This window comes from Cotesia glomerata, linkage group LG3 (assembly GCF_020080835.1).
Source record: "Cotesia glomerata isolate CgM1 linkage group LG3, MPM_Cglom_v2.3, whole genome shotgun sequence".
Taxonomy (NCBI): domain Eukaryota; kingdom Metazoa; phylum Arthropoda; class Insecta; order Hymenoptera; family Braconidae; genus Cotesia; species Cotesia glomerata.
In genome coordinates this window covers 17,140,497-17,159,375 of record NC_058160.1, presented here as the reverse complement: position 1 = coordinate 17,159,375, position 18,879 = coordinate 17,140,497, and the positions used below count along the sequence as shown (strand labels likewise).

General features: G+C 36.8%; 2 protein-coding genes across 2 annotated transcripts; both read right to left on the bottom strand.

Annotated features, from left to right (window-relative positions):
• Positions 1-1,783: 1,783 nt before the first annotated feature.
• Positions 1,784-5,993, bottom strand: LOC123261506. The gene is made up of 2 exons (XM_044723117.1): positions 5,716-5,993; positions 1,784-3,763 (listed from the first exon to the last, which is right to left on the bottom strand). Exon 2 carries the CDS (start codon positions 2,889-2,891, stop codon positions 2,298-2,300), a length of 594 nt encoding a protein of 197 aa, XP_044579052.1. The 5' UTR covers positions 2,892-3,763; positions 5,716-5,993; the 3' UTR covers positions 1,784-2,297.
• Positions 5,994-16,451: 10,458 nt separating this feature from the next.
• LOC123261505 (cyclin N-terminal domain-containing protein 1-like) lies at positions 16,452-17,959 on the bottom strand. The gene is made up of 4 exons (XM_044723116.1): positions 17,705-17,959; positions 17,224-17,495; positions 16,928-17,152; positions 16,452-16,844 (listed from the first exon to the last, which is right to left on the bottom strand). The coding sequence occupies exons 1-4, from the start codon at positions 17,784-17,786 to the stop codon at positions 16,572-16,574; spliced, it is 852 nt and encodes a 283-aa protein (XP_044579051.1). The 5' UTR covers positions 17,787-17,959; the 3' UTR covers positions 16,452-16,571.
• Between the last annotated feature and the right edge of the window lie 920 nt (positions 17,960-18,879).

Here is an 18,879-nt window from a genome sequence, read left to right as displayed (position 1 = left end):
TTGTCTTCTTCCTCCTTGGTTTCTTGGAGCCACCGCTGTTTGGCTGGTCTTGGGCTGTAGCAGCTCGAGTCACTGGCTCCTGTTCTTTCTTTTTCTTGTTTTGCCGAGTCACTTTGGTCCAGGTATCATCCCGGGCTGTCTTTTTCTGTGCTGGCTTGTCAATATCTGAGGAAGGGCTGGGCGTGGACAGCGGCCTCTTCTTGTTGCCATCTCCTTGCTGTGGTAATTTCTTAGGAGTGGTCAGAGGTGGCTGTGATTTTTTGTTCAGACTTGGAGATGTATGAGTCGTTGACGCCGACTTCGTTGGTGATTTGTTGGCCAGCCTATATGCCGTACTAATAGACGAAACCAATTTTCTGATCTCATGGTGGAGATTCTTTTTGTCTTTTATGAACTCGGCTAACTCATCAATCTTGTTGCCGAGCCTCTCCATTGGTGACTGTTCGCCGGTGACGGTCGGTAGAGAGTTCATTCTTCCTCGGTGGGTTTGATTAGTGGCAGGAGCAAAAGGTCCTCCACTTTTTGAAGGAATGTTGCTCAGTTGTCCGTTTTCTGCCATCTAGGCTGATTTCGTACGCCCTGTAACCTTGCTAGCATTGCTAGACAGCAGAGCCATGGGGTCTACTCCACTGTTCAAACGGTCGCTTGATAACGACGAGTTTAGGCCCGTTTGCACGCCTTCCCTCGCCGGCACTGAGGTATCCATCCTCTGTACTGTAAACGATGTTTGAAAATCTTCTGACATTTCCATATCGTTGTTTGGTGTTGTTCATTTGGCACTACCCGGAGAGCACGTGTAGGGTGTAAAAGCAGAACCTACGGACGCGAACAACGCTACCCTCCGTGTGTGTGTGTGTGTGTGTGTGTGTGTGTGTGTGTGTGTGTGTGTGTGTGTGTGTGTGTGTGTGTGTGTGTGGCCGTATGTAAACCTCTCATAACTTTTGAACAGCTCGACCGATTTCATCGCGGTTGATGCTATTCGAAAGGGCTTTACCAAACTTAGATTTTGAATACAATTTGGACTGATTCAAACCAGTAGATTTTGAGAAATCTCACAAAAACTACAAAAAAATTTTTTTCAAATGTAGTTTTTTTTTAAATTACTTTTAAACGGCTTAACATAAAAAAACTACGTCGATCGCCGCCAGCCCGGTCAAAATCGGATGATTCATTCGTGAGTTATCGTTGTCGAAAAAAAACCAAAAGAAATGTTTTTTCGGAATTACATCGAAATTCCTACTTACGTCGCCGTAAAAGGACCCAGGGATCTTAGCCGTAACTATTGGAGGCCTTGGACCTGTTCCTGAGATGAAAACCTTTCTTTCAGCTAGCTTGGAGTCGACCTTCGTTGACCAAGATTCACTCTAGAGCATTCTAGGAATGAAAGCTGCCCTAGATGACGTTTCCAGTGTGTTATTAGGGGCCTCTTGATTCGAGGACCAGCCTCCAGAGCCTGTGTTCTGGGACCACAGACGGGTCTTGTCATTCTCAACTTCAAAACCTAGGTCCAGTTCATCTTCCATCAAAATTACAGGTTCATTGCTCTCCTGATTCCCTGCTAAAGAAAATAAAGTACAATTAGTATAAGTCTTACTATCAGTGTTAATTATAGTACAACTAGGATCATCGAATAGCCTACTGCCCTGTTTTATAATTGCTGGTTGATCCTCTGACCAAAGAGATGCGTTGATTGAAGTTAACTGTGTCCATAGACTATGCCGCAGATGATGTTGATGGGCCTGAATCAGAGCAAGGTAGCTTAAAAGCCTGTCTTAGCTATGAGCAGCCAGATGTCTTAACATTTATCGAACCCTTACTAGACCCCATTGCTGCTCCTTGAACGAACTGAACCGACGGGGAACTCGGGACAGGTGTAAGTGGGTTTTCCGTTCATTTTCAGTTCTGGGATCATTACACTGCTCACTAGAGTTTGCACTATCCAAAGAGCTTTTCCTGCGGTTATCGTTTGTCAATAGCGGACAGTTTTGTCGAGTGTGACCAATTTTGAGACTATTGTTACAGACATCTTGTCTAGGGTTTTCGCAACCCACAAAGGAGTATCCAGGAACACCACAGTTGTAACACGGCCTGGGAATTCTTGGAGTCTGAAATCTACAAGGCTGCCGATAATGGTTCTGGTTTGTTCTCACCTGAACCCCATACTTATTATCGTACGATGTAGTTGGAGTTCTGTAGCCTGATAATTCCAACTCTTCTTCCTGGCAGCTCCCTTTTTCGACTGTAGGCCTAATCACCCCAACCTTTGTATTCTCCTGGGGCTTTACTGTTTCCTGAGTCTAACAAGACTGTCCAGCTTCTTCAATGTACCTCGAGGCTTCATGCAGAGCGTTCAAAAGGTCTTCATATGAGTATACCGGTCTAGAGAAAACCAGAGTTCGCAGTTCATCAGTTAGATAGTTTCTAATATTTGTCACTTGATCCTCTATGGATGGAGGACTCATCATGGTCAAATATTTTTGCTGAACCTTTAACACAAACTCCGTGAAATTTTCCCCGGGTTTCATCCTCAGTTTACCAATATCGTGAATTATTTGGTAATCTGTCGTTGCACTACCAAAAGCCTTGCGGAATTCCATCTTGAATTGAGTATAAGAACCCCAGCACTGGTAGTTGTTATCAAACCAGCGTGCTGGTGTTCCTCGGAGTATGTACCCCATGGAACCCAGGACTTCGTCCTCTGTCCAGCCTTCACGGTGTGCTCTGCTCTCGACCACATGCAGAAATTCTTCGACAGACATTCCATCTTGTGGAAAGATCAGGTTACCAAGCTTCAGACTTGATAAAATATCTTTGCGCCTTCTTTCGTGCATAAAGTACCTGGTGCCTCTGTTCAAATTTTGGTATGGACTTTGGAATGGAGGTGGAGTCATCCCCGGTCTTATGTTTTGGCCTTGAGAGTCGTGACCTAACCTTCGTCCACAGTTGTCTTGGCTATGGAACGCAAACTCGCTTTGTGCACCTGCTTGTTGGCTCTGGAACAGTTGGAGCTGTTGTAATTGCTCTTGCAGGTAGTTGACCCTTTCTGATAGAGGGATCGTTTGGTCAGAATCAGTCCTGCCCCTGCTATTCTCCAGTTGATTTCTTGAAAAAGACGGTGCAACTACTCCTCCCCCCCCCCTGCCAAACCTTGACCTGAAGGGGCAACGGTTGAACCACGTAATTGAAAATCAGTTGCATTCCAATCTACCGGAGAGTGCAACCAGGTAAAATTATCACGACTGTCGAGCCTGTTCATAAAATCTCGTTGAGAATGAACCATCTCTCCTAATATTTGTAACAGTCGATTGATAGTGGCAGAGGTTTCCGCGTTTATTGCTCTTAGTTCTGAAATCCATTGACACGTTGCTTCAGTTGTTTGGTCTAAATGATCGGAGACTCTCCGCATGTCCGGAGATATATTAATTCCCTCCAGACGTTTATCTATGGCAGGCTCAGAGTATTCGTTTCCATTATGGACAGCTCCTCCAGCCTGAGTACCCGGTCGGAGCAACTCATTCTCGGCCTGTAAGGAACACTGGCCAACTCTGCTATCAAAAACTCTGCTACTCATCGTAGTTATGACTGTTGACGTCGTGTTTGTAGCTGTTGACAACGTTGGTATTGATAAAAATATGTCTGTCGAGCCCGGGTTAGCAATGGAATTAATCCGGCCTTGCACATGGCCTGCAGACATTCTACGCCCATCTAACTGTGTGTTTGCCATGTTTGAATAAGTCATTCTTATCTGATGTCTCTTTTCAATCTAATGAATATAATAATAGGGATTAATAAAATTGTGAAAGACTACTTATTATCAAAAATTAATTTAAGTATATTTTATAATAACTCTAGGTAAAATTTTGTATTTGAAAATAATCCCCAAATTATTTTGAGTAGAGATAAAATTTCTACCTTGAAACTAAAATTTTACTAAAATTAATTTTTAAAGAGACTTATAAAGAGATTAAATTATTTTACTTTAGTCCACTTAAAATATTTAGCTAAATAACTCATTACTTGTAGACAAAATTTATTTCAAGAACTTTAATCTCTAACTTTATTTTCAGTTTTCACTTTTACCAATATATCTTTTCTTAATCCCTCACTTATATTCGGTCTTTCTATTCTATTTTATTCTCAACTAAAATTTTCTAATTTCTTTCCTATAAAATTTTTCCAACTACTTATTTCTTATTTACGACAAAAATTTTCTAATTTCCCATTCTCTGTGTCCGAATTTTTCAACTAACTTATTTTTCTTCAAATCAAATTTTTCTTAGCAAATTTTTAACCCTTCCCAAACTTCTCAAGGGTTGTTAAATTGTTGGGCGCCAATGTAACGGGGTGGTTAGCCCTGTCCAATTGGTCACCCCTTTCCTCTTTGAAAAAGGCGCCACTGGGATTTTATACTCGGTGTCCTAGAAACCGGGGAGCAAGAGACGGAAAGATCGAGTCGTGAGAAGTTGAGAAAGGCTGCCCTTAAAATTAACCTAACAATCACTTAATTGTGAGAACCTCTCACCTACGCAGGCACTTGCCAAAACTTACAACTAAATATCATTAAATTCTTTTAAACATAGATCATTACGCATCTATCTTCTTAATTTCTTAACTCAATTTTAAACCATTACGCATCTACCTTTAATTTCCTAATTCGATCATAGACCATTACGCATCTAGATTCTTAATTTCTTAAACCCTCGTCCAACTGACGGAATAACTAACAACATAATTTACCAAATAAAAACTTCTTAATTATTGAATTATCTGAACTAATTTCACATAAACAACCTCGTCTACCTGACGGAATACCATAGAATACCATAATTACCTCGTCAACCTGACGGACTACCATATAATATCATAAATCACTAACTTCCATATAAAATCGTCCACCGACGCTAACTTAATTCTATAAAACTCTCTATTTTATTCATACATCTTAATTATCAATAAAACTGAATCTCAAAACTTCGCATTTTCCAGAATTACCAAAATTACGCTTAACAATTACTTAACACAAAATTCCGACCTTCGATTTTAATTCATTAAATTCATTAATACATCTTCTTAACTAAATTCATTTTCAACTTACTTAACCAAATTTTCTACTAAAGTTATCAATCAATTTATTCTACTAAACCCACTGATTTATTTCATTTCTTGATCTCCACTAAATAATCTTTAACAAAGTTCACTACATAATTTTCTTAACAAGTTCAGTAATCATTTTCTAAATTCACTAAATTTCTCAATAAATACATTCGCTAAATTAACTAAATTAATCAAATTTAGCCTAACGGCCTAAATTTAATTTAACACAATTTCTTAAATCCAACCACTGTAATTCTAAAGCGTCTCGACAAAATTTACAACCATAGAACATTATAGAATGACCTTCACTAACTTAATTACGCATTTTCATTTCTTATTCAAATTTTGTCTTGAAAATTCTTAACTAAAATTAATTTATTATAGCCAACAGGCCTATAATAAATTAGTAATAAATTCTCTACCAATAAATTAACAATTAATCAATTAAATTTAATTTTCAATATAAAAGTTAAGCGATAAAACTAACTAATTGACCTTGACAATAAATACTAAAGTACGAACTCGCTAATATAAAAATGACCGCTCGAGAAATTAAATTTAATTATTTCAGCCTCTTAATTAAATCAATAATCAAATCTGGTCTACAATAATCGAAAATACCTGGAGACTCAATTATTGTTTTATCCAACGACGACTGATACTCCGGTCCAACTTGGTGGGCTTAGCTGCTTGGCGTCTTGTCGTCTCGAACCAGGGTGCGGCAGGGTTGTCCAATTCCAAAAATGCCCCAATAACTTCCTCTGCAGTTGCTCTTTATTCTCGACGTCCAAATTTGCACTCTATTGACTTAAACTGATCTCAACAAGGTCACTGATTCACAAAGGCAAAAGGCCACTGGCTTCCAGAAGGGAAAAAAAAGCCTGGATGTCCCTCCTATCGGCTCCTTTATAACCCCCCGGGAAAAAATGATCAGGACTTATCAGACCTGTTCATATCTGATCAGGCCTGAAATCCGACCTGATCAGCCCTGTTCATGTATGACCAGGCCTGAAATTAGGCCTGATCAGACCTGTCCATGTCTGTTCATGCCTGTTCATGCCTGCTCATGTCTGTTCATGTCTGAAGCATTAAATACGCTCAGACCTGATCAAGCCTGTTCATGCCTGCTCATGTCTTCATGTCTGAAGCATTAAATACGCTCAGACCTGATCAGATCTGATCAAGCCTGTTCATGCCTGCTCATGTCTGAAGCATTAAATATGCTCAGACCTGTCCATGCCTGTTCATGTCTGAAGCGTTAAATACGCTCAGACCTTTCCATGTCCGATCATGTCTGTTCTAGCCTAATAGAAAAGGATTAAAACTCCATATATCAGCTGACAAGAACTGTTCATGCATGATTTACCCTCTTAAATGATATTTTAAGTCTGGAAGAAAAATTTTATCGAACTATAGACTGCAGTTCTATTTTTAAAATTAATTTGTTCCGTATGACGTATCAGTTTCTATCCCCTTATAAATTTTAAATGTACGACTTTCATCAAAAATTTCGGCTTATATAAGCATGAACTTTTTAATTTTCCATGCCAAAACGATGATTTTTAACGATGAATTTTGACGCAATGACATAAAATTTTTTACTGTGTTCCATTGAATACGCGAAAAATGAGATTATTTAGTAAAAGTTTGAGTTTGATAGCGTGAAAATACCAAAATATATCAGTTGATATCGATAAGTCCTTTCAAGGTGTCTGTTATTATCTTAAGCTACGCCTTGGTCCATAGCAGTAGTGTCAAAGGCTGTTAAATTGTAGAACACACAAATAATTCTCCATTTCCTATACGTTTTAATTAAAAAAAAACTTCAATTTTAAAAGAAAACAATAAAATTATAATTACGGAATGAACCTTGAGGAAATTTTTTTATTTACTTCACATAGAACCATATGTTAATGGAGCGAAAAAAATACATAGCCGTCCCAAATAAATCACTCTAATATGCACAGTAAAAAATTTTGCATCATTGCGTCAAAAATTTTTGTGTTAAATATTTAACACTTTTATGTGTAAATTTAACATTTATTCTGTTAAATCAACACAAAAAAGTGTTAAATATTTAACATAAAAATTTGTAACAAAAAATTTTGTGATGCTATGACGCGAAATTTTTTACTGTGTATAATTTGTTATTAATAATTAATAAATTAAGTATAGAACTCCGTTAACTATAAGGATAAGTCATGTATAAAATTTAAATTACTTAAAGTAGTTTGAAAGGTACTCTAGAATTAAGATAAGTCATTGGGTCAATAGGTAAAGTATCAGTCTGAAGAGCGCAACGTACATGGTTCGAATCCCCGTCGGCACGAATCTTGTTTTTTTTTTTTATGGACCTGATCGAGTCAGGCATGAACAGATCTGATCAGACATGAACATGCCTGGCCAGGTCTGATCAGACCCGGTCATTTTTCATATCTGATCAGACCTGAACACTCATGCCTGTTCATATCTGATCAGATCTGATCATTTTTTCCCGGGCCTCCAACTCCGGCTCTTGAACTTTCCTATTGTTATGCCCCGCTTTATTTTACGGGGACAGTAGTGGGGACTTTCAATGACTTCAATGACTTCAATGCTCATTACAAATTTTTTTTTTTCATATCAATTATTATTCATTTTTGTCAGACACGGGAATGTTATAACGATTGCACTTTGAAAGTTACAATGAATATTAGGCAGAATAATTACATGGATAAAAGGTGCATGCCACTTCGATAGATTGGGAATCTGTGCAAGTCAAAACAATACTCTAATTAAATTTCAAGTCTAGATCTAAAAATTCAATCATATAAAGCGCCCAGTGGAGCGGGCGAGTAACAGCTAGTACAAAATCAATACCTACGAATGATATTAAATCTTCCCTGCGGAACGTCCTCTAAACTAATGCATGAAAAATTACAAATATCAACAAGAGCATACAATTAAAATATCAAATATCAAATATTAAAATATCAACAAGAGCATACATTAAAAATATCATACAAGAGCATACAATTAAATTCTTCAATACTCTTAATCATAACGAAATCCTTAAAGAAGTAGGAAAAACTACAAACCAGAATCCATGGCTCAAACATAAAGTTACAAATCAACTAAAAGTCGAACAGCAACTTAACATTATTAATAGATCCAACAATGATATTAAATATTGTAAAATTAATATTTCAACTAGGTGCATTCGCTTATCGTAATCTATAAGTTGTACATAATGTAAATAAGTATATGAAGAGAGGAAGTGGAATTATTTTCAACTATATCATGCGCAGGTTTTTTGTAAACGTTTCCTGTAAAATCCATACACTAAATTATACTACACTAGTCACAAAAATTAAGGGATATGAAAGAAATTCCAAATTTTAGGGTGATTTTCAACGAGCTGTAACTCCGAGGACAATGGTCGTACGGAAAAAAAAAGCAAATTGTAGCTCTAAGTGTTTAGTATTCAGTCATGACCATGAAAATTTTTTGTCATGTCCAGGTCTGGAGAAATCCTAAGAAAACTACCGAAAAAAAATTTTTCCAAATTTTTTCTCATCTAAAAAAAGGTCTACAGGCTTCAAAAAAATTTTTTTCATTGTTTCTTTACAAAGCACTTTTAGAATATTTAATACCCTTTAATTTGACGTAATTAAAAAGCCTGTACGTTGATTTGTTGCGAAGTTATCGTCAATCAAAGCAAAAAAAATCTTTTTGACTTTGATAATCAATAACTCTGGAAATAATGATCGTATAGGAAATCTAAGGAGGGTAAACAATATTGCATGTGCAAAAAGTATTGATTGAGAAAGAATGTACATAAAAATTAAGTCAATAAATAAATGTAATTTCTTCTTCTGATGAAAGTCGTCTACTCTTCAACAATTAAAAATTCACAGTTTACGAGCATTTTAAACGGAAAATCTTTACACGCCTTGGTCGAGCACTTAATATTAATATTAAGGGCTAAAATTTTTAGTGATTTTTTTTTTAGGTATTTTCCACAAAATTTCGAGATAGGAGCAAAAAAAATACTCGCAAAAAAATGCACCCTAATATATATGTTTATAAAGTTTAGCCTTAAGCCACGCATGAACGTTCTAAGTCATCTGTTCAGTGGCGAGCTTGCGAAGTACTTTTCTGATCTTCACAATTTTTCGGTTTTTGTTTTTGTGACAGCTATCAGGAATGAACTTTTTTTTCCACTTGATTTGAAAAGTCAATAATACAATTTATTTTTTTCTTAAAAATGAAATCAGCGTTATTGTAGCCAGAACTATTCACTACAGACCAACGGCGTTAATGCATGGCGTAATAGTAGCCATAACTTTCGCATAATGTATCATAGGGGAGTTTGGTCATGGAGGCTAAAAATAGGTGGTCAAGGGTAGCAAAAATGTCTATGTCGGTATGTGTGTGTGTGTGTGAATAATGAGAACCTTACGCAAATGTTCTGTATTTTCCCAAAATGTTCGCCTACGATTATCAGCATTTCAGAATGATACAAATTAAATTTCAAAGAATTAGGAAAACGGTTGACCCTGAAGGCCATCCCTGCAACTTCCCGCTAGTTCCATACCTGGGCGCTTGAAATTGCATTTATGACGTTTTTGAGCTCTTCGAGCTCAAAAATACAATTTATATGTTGTGTTGAGCTCTCCGAGCTCAAAGAGATAACTTTTCTATACTTTTGAGCTCTTTAAGTGATAGAAGTTTGATAAAACATTATTTTTTGAGTTTTCGAACCGCAATAACTTTTGAATGAATGAATCGATTTTCACGTTGTTGGCGGCATTCGACGCAGTTTTTTAAACCTCATGAAGAATCTATGTTTAAATTGATCAAACTAGAAATTTCGGAGTAATTCCGAAAAAACCCTTTTTTGGGTTTTTTTTCCTGCACGATATCTCTCGAACGAATCAACCAATTTTAACCGGATTAGCGGCGATTGACGTGGTTTTCTAAGATTAAGAGCTAATTAGTTTTTGGAGTTGATTGATAAAGCCGTTTGAAAGTTATTCCAAAAAAACCACTTTTGAAAAATTTTTTTTTTTCAGTTTTTTTTATATTTTTCGAAATCTATCTTACCGAATCGGTCCAAATTGTATATAAAATCTAAGTTTGGACAAACCCTTTCGAATGGCACCAACCACGATGGAATCGGTTAAACCGTCCAGAAGTTGTAGGGGATTTACATACTTACACACACACACACACACACACACACACACACACACACACACACACACACACACACACACACACACACCCGCGGTCTGGAAGCGGCAGAGATTGGTTCTCTTAGATGAAGGAAAGACAACCCCCGTAACACCTTCGTCGTTTAGACCACTCTGTATGCTAGACATTGCTGGAAACTGCTCAAGAAGCTCATACAAGGGAGACTTCGCAACGACATCGACCGTGCTGAAGGTTTTGCCACCAACCAGCATTACTTCCGGAAAGGTCGTTCGACAGTCGGAGCGATCGAGAAAGTTATAAAGACAGTAACACAAGCATGGTCTGGTAGCCTCAAAGCTGGTAACGTATGTCTCCTCCTCACGCTAGATGTCAAAAACGCATTTAACAGCGCAAATTGGAGAGACATTCTAGATGCTCTGGAGCACAAGTTTGACGCGGAGCCAGAGAATCTAGCGGAAACTACGGAAGGCCTACAAGAATACGCCATAACGGCTGGCGTACTGCAAAGCTCAATAATGGGGACCGATCTATAGAATGCGGATTACGACGAGCTTCTTGAAATCTCGTTACCAAAGCAAGTAGAGCAAACGGGCTTTGCAGACGACGTTGCGGCCACGATAGTAGTATACAGCGTAGAAGAGGCCGAATTACTGGTTCGGGAAACCATTGACGCCGTCGAGACCTGGCTTGATAAACACCACCTGAAACTCACTAAGCATAAAACCGAGATGGTTGTTCTGACACGTCAAAAATGATTCCCAAAACCATTCGCTGTGGACATGGAAGAAACAACACTGACGTCAACAAGGGCCCTGTGCTATCTAGGGGTAATGATAGACGAGAAACTATCTTTCCGCGAACACCTTGACAGTGCATGCAAGAAAGCCAGCAAGACGGTGTCTAGCCTATCAAGAATCATGACCAATACTATGGGACCAAGAACCAAAAAGAGAAGAGTTCTTCTAGAAGTAGTCCACTCGGTACTGCTTTATAGAGCAGAAATATGGGCAGGCATATTGAAACAGAAGACCTACCGACGAAAAATAGCGGCAATGCAGCGGCGAGGCGCTCTCAGGGTTGCCTGCACCCATCGACCTACTCGCGTTTGAGAGTGCGAAACTCTATAACGCTAAAACAGTGACGAAAACATGAAGGACGCAAGAACGAGGATAAAGGCGGAAACGCAACAAGAGTGGCAGGACCGATGGACATCGGGAGAGACGGGCAGATGGACGACACGCCTGATCCCAAACATCAACGTCTGGCTTTCTCGGGAATACGGAGAAACGGACTTTTTCTTGACCCAGCTATTGACGGGACATGGGCAGTTCAATGCCTATCTTTTTAAGATGGGACTGCACAGCACACCAACGTGCAAATACTGCCCAGACAAAATTGACAACGTCGAGCACACGTTTTTTGAGTTTGACCGATGGAAGGACTACAAAAGCAGTACTGATGAAACTATTGGCACCACGCTCTCCCCTGAGAGCTTAGTAACCTGCATGATCAAAAAAGAAGATAACTGGTCAGCTGTCGCAGCCTATGCGCAGAGTCTTTTAAAGGAAAAAATCGCAGAAAGAGACTAGTAACTAGGAGCAACCGTCGTGAGACGCAACACGGACTGGATTGAAGTAATGCTAACGCGGTCCCGATCCAGTCTTCCCCGTAACATCTATGGGGAACGAGAGAGGAGGATATTTAGTCGGTATTGTTGTCAATAATATTGACTTCCGAGTCCGACATACCCAGGACAAACATCTCGTCCTGGTATACGTAAATGTATTTGACCTCCTCTATAGCAAAAAAAAAAAAAAAAAAAAAAAAAACGGACATACACAGGGCTCTATAAGAAAAAAACGTACCAGGATACCTTCGCAGAATGGTAGCGAGCTACTTTACGAATAGGGTTCTGAAATATGACACGAAGAATAGTACGGAAGAGTACGAAATCACCGGAGGAGTGCCACAGGGCTCAGTTTTAGGTCCTCTGCTATGGAACATCATGTATGATGGCCTCCTGAGAATAGCATTGCCTACGGGAGTCAAACTTGTAGCATATGCGGATGACGTAGCAGTCGTGATCGTCGCAAAGTACCTCGAAGAGATAGAAATGGCATTTGATATTACATTCAGACGAGTCAATTTGTGAATGGACATGGTGAACCTACAACTAGCCAAACATAAAACCGAGGCAGTGCTCATCACCAGTAGAAAAACGGTAGAAACTATCAAGTTGAGAGTCGGAGAACAAGAAATCACATCACAACCATTTATCCGTTATCTGGGAGTGATGCTGGATGCCCGACTCAACTTCAAGCAGCAGGTGGAACACGTCAGTGCCAAAGCGTCAGCAGTGAGGGCTAGTCTTGCACGGCTGATGCCTAACATCGGAGGCCCAATGCAGAGCAGGAGGCTCCTATTGTCATCGGTAGTCACATCAGTGCTCACTTACGGAATATCCATTTGGGCTGATGCACTGGAAACCCAAGAATCATGGAGAAAAGCTGGACCAGTATATCGACTGTGCCCTACGAGTAGCTAGTGCCTTCCGCACTATATCAGAAGAAGCAGTGTGCATCATTGCCGGAACTCTACCTCTTAGAGTTCTAGCAGACGAAAGACGAGCCCTTTACCAACGAAAAAGGTCAACTGCACTGAGCCCTGAAGAACTTAGAATTGAAGAACGGCAAAACAGCATAGGCCGATGGCAACTACAATGGGATGCTGCAGACAAGGGTAGATGGACGCACCGCCTCATACCTTGTATCGGCATTTGGCTTAAGCGGAATCACGGCGAGGTCAATTACTATCTTACGCAGATGTTGTCGGGACACGGATGTTTTCGAGAGTACCTACACCGCTTTAAGCACGATGACTCTTCGGAGTGCCCGTCCTGCCTACTAGGAGTTGCTGAAGATGCGGAGCACGACTTCTTTGTATGTCCTCGTTTCGATCCACAGCGTGAAGAGTTGGAGAGGATCCTGAACCAGAGAATGCAACCAGATTCACTAGTGGAAGCAATGTTGTCATCAGAAGCTGCCTGGAACGCTACCAACACGTTTGCAACAGAAGTCTTCAAAGACTTGCGTTCCACCGAAAGAAGAAGAGCAAATATCAGAAGATAGAAGGAAGGTAGTTAACACCTTAGCCACCAGGAAGAAGAGCAGTAGCTAGTTCCTCCCCCACGAAGTAATGCCTGACGGTGGTTCCCATGAGGGATTAGAGGAAAGAAGAAAAGGGGTTTAGGGTTTAGTGAGTAGGGGCGTTAGGGTCGAATTTTAGTATGACGCTGCGTCGAGTCTTCATATATCCAGGCGCAACAGCTATACCTGGAATCCGCAAAAAGAATTCTCCCCTCTGAATAAAAAAAAAAAAAAAAAAAAAAAACACGCACACACACCCACATACTGTAACGTGGTAGATTTTTATTCGACGCCCAATACTTGGGGTATTATAATATTCCAAGCTCGAATCCAACGTTGTGAATGTTATGTGTGAATGAATGAAAATTTAACTAATTTTTATTGAATTTGTTTGTAAAAATACGAAACGCTGAAAGAGTGACGAAGATAGAACACGTCACAGCGAGTACGAGGTAATGAAATAGAGTGACAAGGATAGAGCTACGATGTAAACAAGCGAGTACCGAAGCGAGCGAGGCACCGAGTGGCGTAAACACCCGAGGGGTCTGAGGATGATCGACGCTGCAATGCCGCATTTTTCCAATGACGATCACCATCGATGACAGTTGGTTAGTCAGTACTGCAGGAGTAGAGGTGACTAAAGATTGTCGTGGAGGTCCGTTGACTGTTATACGGACCTAGATCAACTATCAACGGGGATCAATTCCAATGGAAATGAAGACTAGCGCCGCCAACCTCAACGAAGGAAGAAGCGGGTACTTCTCTGTGAAGAAGGAGATTCGAGGCTGGACTGTCGACGGATACGGACGCGCTTTTGCGCGCATCGCAACATAAAGTTAATTTCGAAGTATTGTCGCGATTTTGTTTATTTAAAATTAATTTGTAACTTGTTGTGAACTATTTATTTTCTAAAATAATTATTCATCGAGTCGACTGCACGAAGCTTTCCAGAGCTGTTACGATGAGGACGACGCTCAATTGCTTGGTAAGCCGACGTTCTTGTTCAGTGTTGAATCCAGCGTTTAGAGTCCACATTGTAATTTTGTAAAATATTTTGATTAACAAAATAATACGCGAGGATTCAACGCTTTACGATTATTTTTTTTTTGTAATGCTGTTATTACATAGTGTGATTGCTGATGTATGAATGCGAGTGTAAGAAATGAAGTTGAGATAACGACATTTATTTAGTTTTGTTAAAATTAAGCGAAAATTTAAGTTACGACGTTTTAATTTTTTTTTTTGTTAAAAATTAATATCGACCGCTGACGTATATTTTGTTAAATAAATTGTTATTTTTTTTTTCATTTAATTCTTCTGAATCTATTTCGAGTAATTTTATGAATTTCGTTTATTTTGCTGTTCTATTTTTTTTAACGACGAGTATTTCAACATGGCCCGCCGCCCTGAGGAAAAGGTAAGAGCTAGCCGAAGTCGCAGTAGTAATTAATTGGAGATCATTCTCCTGGCGCCCTTTTTTTAATAATAATTCTTTTTTTTTAGTAAGCCAAAGTTTTCAATATAAACGGTAAGCCTGGCTTGGTAAATCCCCGGATCAGGCAAAACCCCGTTATAATACATACATACATACAGACATAGTGACACCCTCGCGGGGATAGTCAGGGAAGCTTTCTGTGACCTTCAAACGTCGAGATCTGATGAAAACTCGATTTTTGCAAAACGGGGTAAAACCAATAACTTCCCGATTTTTGAAAATTTTCAATTTTCTTAGCGGGAAGTTAAAAATAAAATAATTATGAATGTTTGTCAATTAAAATCACTACTAGCGTTATTAACAAAAAATGTATTCTACTGTACAAATGTATTCTAAAATGTGTGGGGTGTTCTGATATTAATTAGTATAAAAATGTTATATTTATAAAAACACATACATCAGAGTCTACGATTTAGCAGTTTCAATTGTTTGAGTTTATTCAATTTATCGCCTCAATAATTGTTTCTCCGTCAAATATATGTTAATCTGTCTTGAAGGTGAGTGAAAAAAGAGCGAAGTCTTATTTCTGTTCAAATTACATCGGAAAAATATTTTTATCTTTAATAATCATTAATTTCATAAAGAGTTATCTTAATAATAAGTTATTTTATTATGCATTTTTTATTCTTAATGTTTTCTGTGAGAAAGAAAGACAGCATCAATTTACCATTTTAGGTCAGCTATATTTACTTGAAAGTCATATGGATGTTTTATCAAAGTTCTTGAAATTTTTAAATCAATCGTCAACAGAGTAATCTTTCATTGATATTGCAGTTAAGCTGATGTCTAATTAATTTTTCTCTTTAATTAATGTTATTTAATTTTAAATACTTTCTTTTGATGTATATTGCCGATAGGCGTAAGTTGATTAGTAAATAAATAAATAAGTAAGCTATTGACGATATGACTTTTCTTTTTTTATTTTTTTTTTATTCTTAATTATTATTCTGTAAATTTTTTATGAATGGTTACAAAAATTGTATGTAAAAATAATTAAAATGATTATAATCGCCACTATATTATATGAACTGTTTCCATAATAAATTTCCTCAAGAGACGTAAGGATGACTCTTTCATAATAATTCTTAATATTCGATAAATTAACAATAAGACAGTAATTTGTCTTTTTATAATTTTTTTTTTATGTTATAATGATAACATGAAAATTTATAATTTATGAATACTATCAATTGCTAACAAATGGAAATTGTGAACTAATCTACAATAAAGTAAGATAAATAGTAACTTATTTATAATAAATTGATATAAAAAAGAAAATAAATATTTTTTCATTTTATAATTCACCATTCTAGTATGGATGGGCTACAAAATCCGTACTTCTCGGTAGTCACATTAGTACAACAGGAAATATATTTTATATAATGAATATGTATTAAAAAAAATATTTTACCAAGATCGATTTGACTCTAAAATATCACAATACTAGAAATGTCTCTCCTTTTTTATTGACATAATATAATGGAAAATCATTTAAATGCATTTAATAGAGCATGCTCTAATATTTTTCAAAGATATTTATATATGTATACAAATTCTGTTGAACATACGTATGTATTGAAGAAACTCGATTTAAATCTTTATTGATAATCATTATTCATAAGATAGAAAACAAAAATAAATTAACAAGAATGAACTATTGAACGAATAATATAAGCTATTAAAATAATTTTTTCAGAATTTATATATATTAATGATGATAATTTTTGAACTATATGAAGAGACATAGCCTGTTCAATATTTAAATATGATAGCGCACAGACAATAATTGAAGAACTTAAACAAAGTAGATCTAATTCCAATGTCATAGAATTCGTTCCATGAAGTCGTTCCGATTTACTTTTTGGTATTGAACAAAATTTAAAGGATTGTAATTTTGAAAGTAATTGTTGACCCTGTGTAAATTAAATTAAATCAATTTTTAAACGTAACAAAATTCATACTGATAATTTAAAAAAATCTATTATTAATAAATTACCTGAATTAACACTAAATCAAGAATATCCAATGCAATGGAGCGTAATTCTGATATGTTTTGAAAATTTAATATTGACATTAAGACTTCAATACAATCTAAAGGAGTAATAAGCATTTGAAAAGATATAACCTTACAAACTGAAAATTCAGAAAAGAGAAGAGTTTCAAAAAAATATTCGTGTTGTTGGTTCTTCAAGAAATCTATCAGTTTCAAAGCAGTCACTCCCTGTAAAACATTTTATATAGAAAAATATAAACTAAATATAATTTTAATTAGTTTATTTTGATCAAACATGCCTGTGATAACCTCAAAAAATTGCTGTGAGAATCTAGTTTACTTGCCAGTTGAATGCAAGATATTAATCTTATTTTAGAAAGATTTATTATTTTGTTGCGCAAATGTTTCCACTGAATAAAATTTTTATCATTTCTATTCTCTTTATAAATTTCTTGAAATTGATTTTTCATACATTTATCGTACAAGTTGAGAGCAATATATTTAGTATTGGAGTTTAATCCAAATTTTTTTATAATTATAAATACAATCTTTATGACTGATGAAGAAACAACTGAAACATACCAAAATAAATTGTTATAATAAAATTTAACTGTTAAAAGATATAAATACCTAGTTTTCATTTTGACTAGCAGCGAGTCTTGTTATGAGTCCTATAAGTGATTGTCTCATATCAACGCGAGTCTGGTTAAAAAAAAAAAGAAAACCAATGGACTCATAACGAGACTCGACTGTATATAAATTAAATACTTTCAGTCGTACATGGCAAGAAATGATGATTTTGATTTCTAAAACATAAATATTGTTCTTTTCTCAAACGATGGATGTATTCTAGCCTCTCCATTAATCGCTAGATGTATAAATATGTTAAACAGTTTTACGTATTGTACAGGTCAGAATAAATGTATCATTCATATTAAACCATTAATTAACATCTACCGGTACATGAAAATTTGAATAAATTCTCAAGTTATGTCAAATTAAATTTGAATGGGCTAAAAATTGAATGTATATTTATTAACGGCTCACTATAAGAGCTTCGTATGTCAAACAATTATAGTTTTCAGGAGAATATCCTAGTGGAGAAGCGCGATGCCAAAAACGACCCGTCGCTCTGAACGCGGAAACGGGGTCGTTTTTTCGAAAAAAACGACGTCAGTCCAGAACGTGAGATAAACAGCGCTAGATGAAAAAATGTCGATTTAGATGTACATTATCAATATAAGAATTATTTTTAGGGGATTTAGGAAAGATTTGTTATAATTTAATGAACAATTAATATGATTAATAAGAATAAATAAAGAAAAATAGTAAAGAATAAATTTTTACGGGGAAATGTATAGTATGTGTTAGATTAAACCGCAGAAAAGTGGAATAGGCATCTACCGCCCTGATAGCCACCTTACCTATAACTTACTGTCAATCTACGTCCGCAATTTGAAGCAAACTTGACGGAAAGAGTTGGCAAAGCGAGCGATTACCTATTAGTTACCTATAACTTACTCTGCAAATAGACGTCAAAACTTACTGTACAAGTATTTCCGTCAAATTGTAGTAAAGTTGAAAGGAAATTTAACTACAAGTTTGATTGTTAACTTGTATTCAAGTTGCGGCCGTAGATTTCCGTCAATTTGCTTACAACTGTTGTTGAGTGAAGAATTACCGCCAACTTGATGTATAAATTAACCGTAATTGCTGGAAGTCAACACTTACTGAGAAAGCGCTGGCTATCAGGGCGACTGCAAAATTTTAACTTGAAAATTAAAGAGATGTCGCTACATGAATGTTTATTATTTTTTAAAACTAAGTCAGACCCGTAAGATTGAGGACGCATTTTAATTAAACTAGCTTTTTCTAAATATTGGATGGAAATTAAAAAATTAAATTACAGAAATGAGAGGTATCAACTCGAAGAAAGAAATCATTCTTTAAAGAAT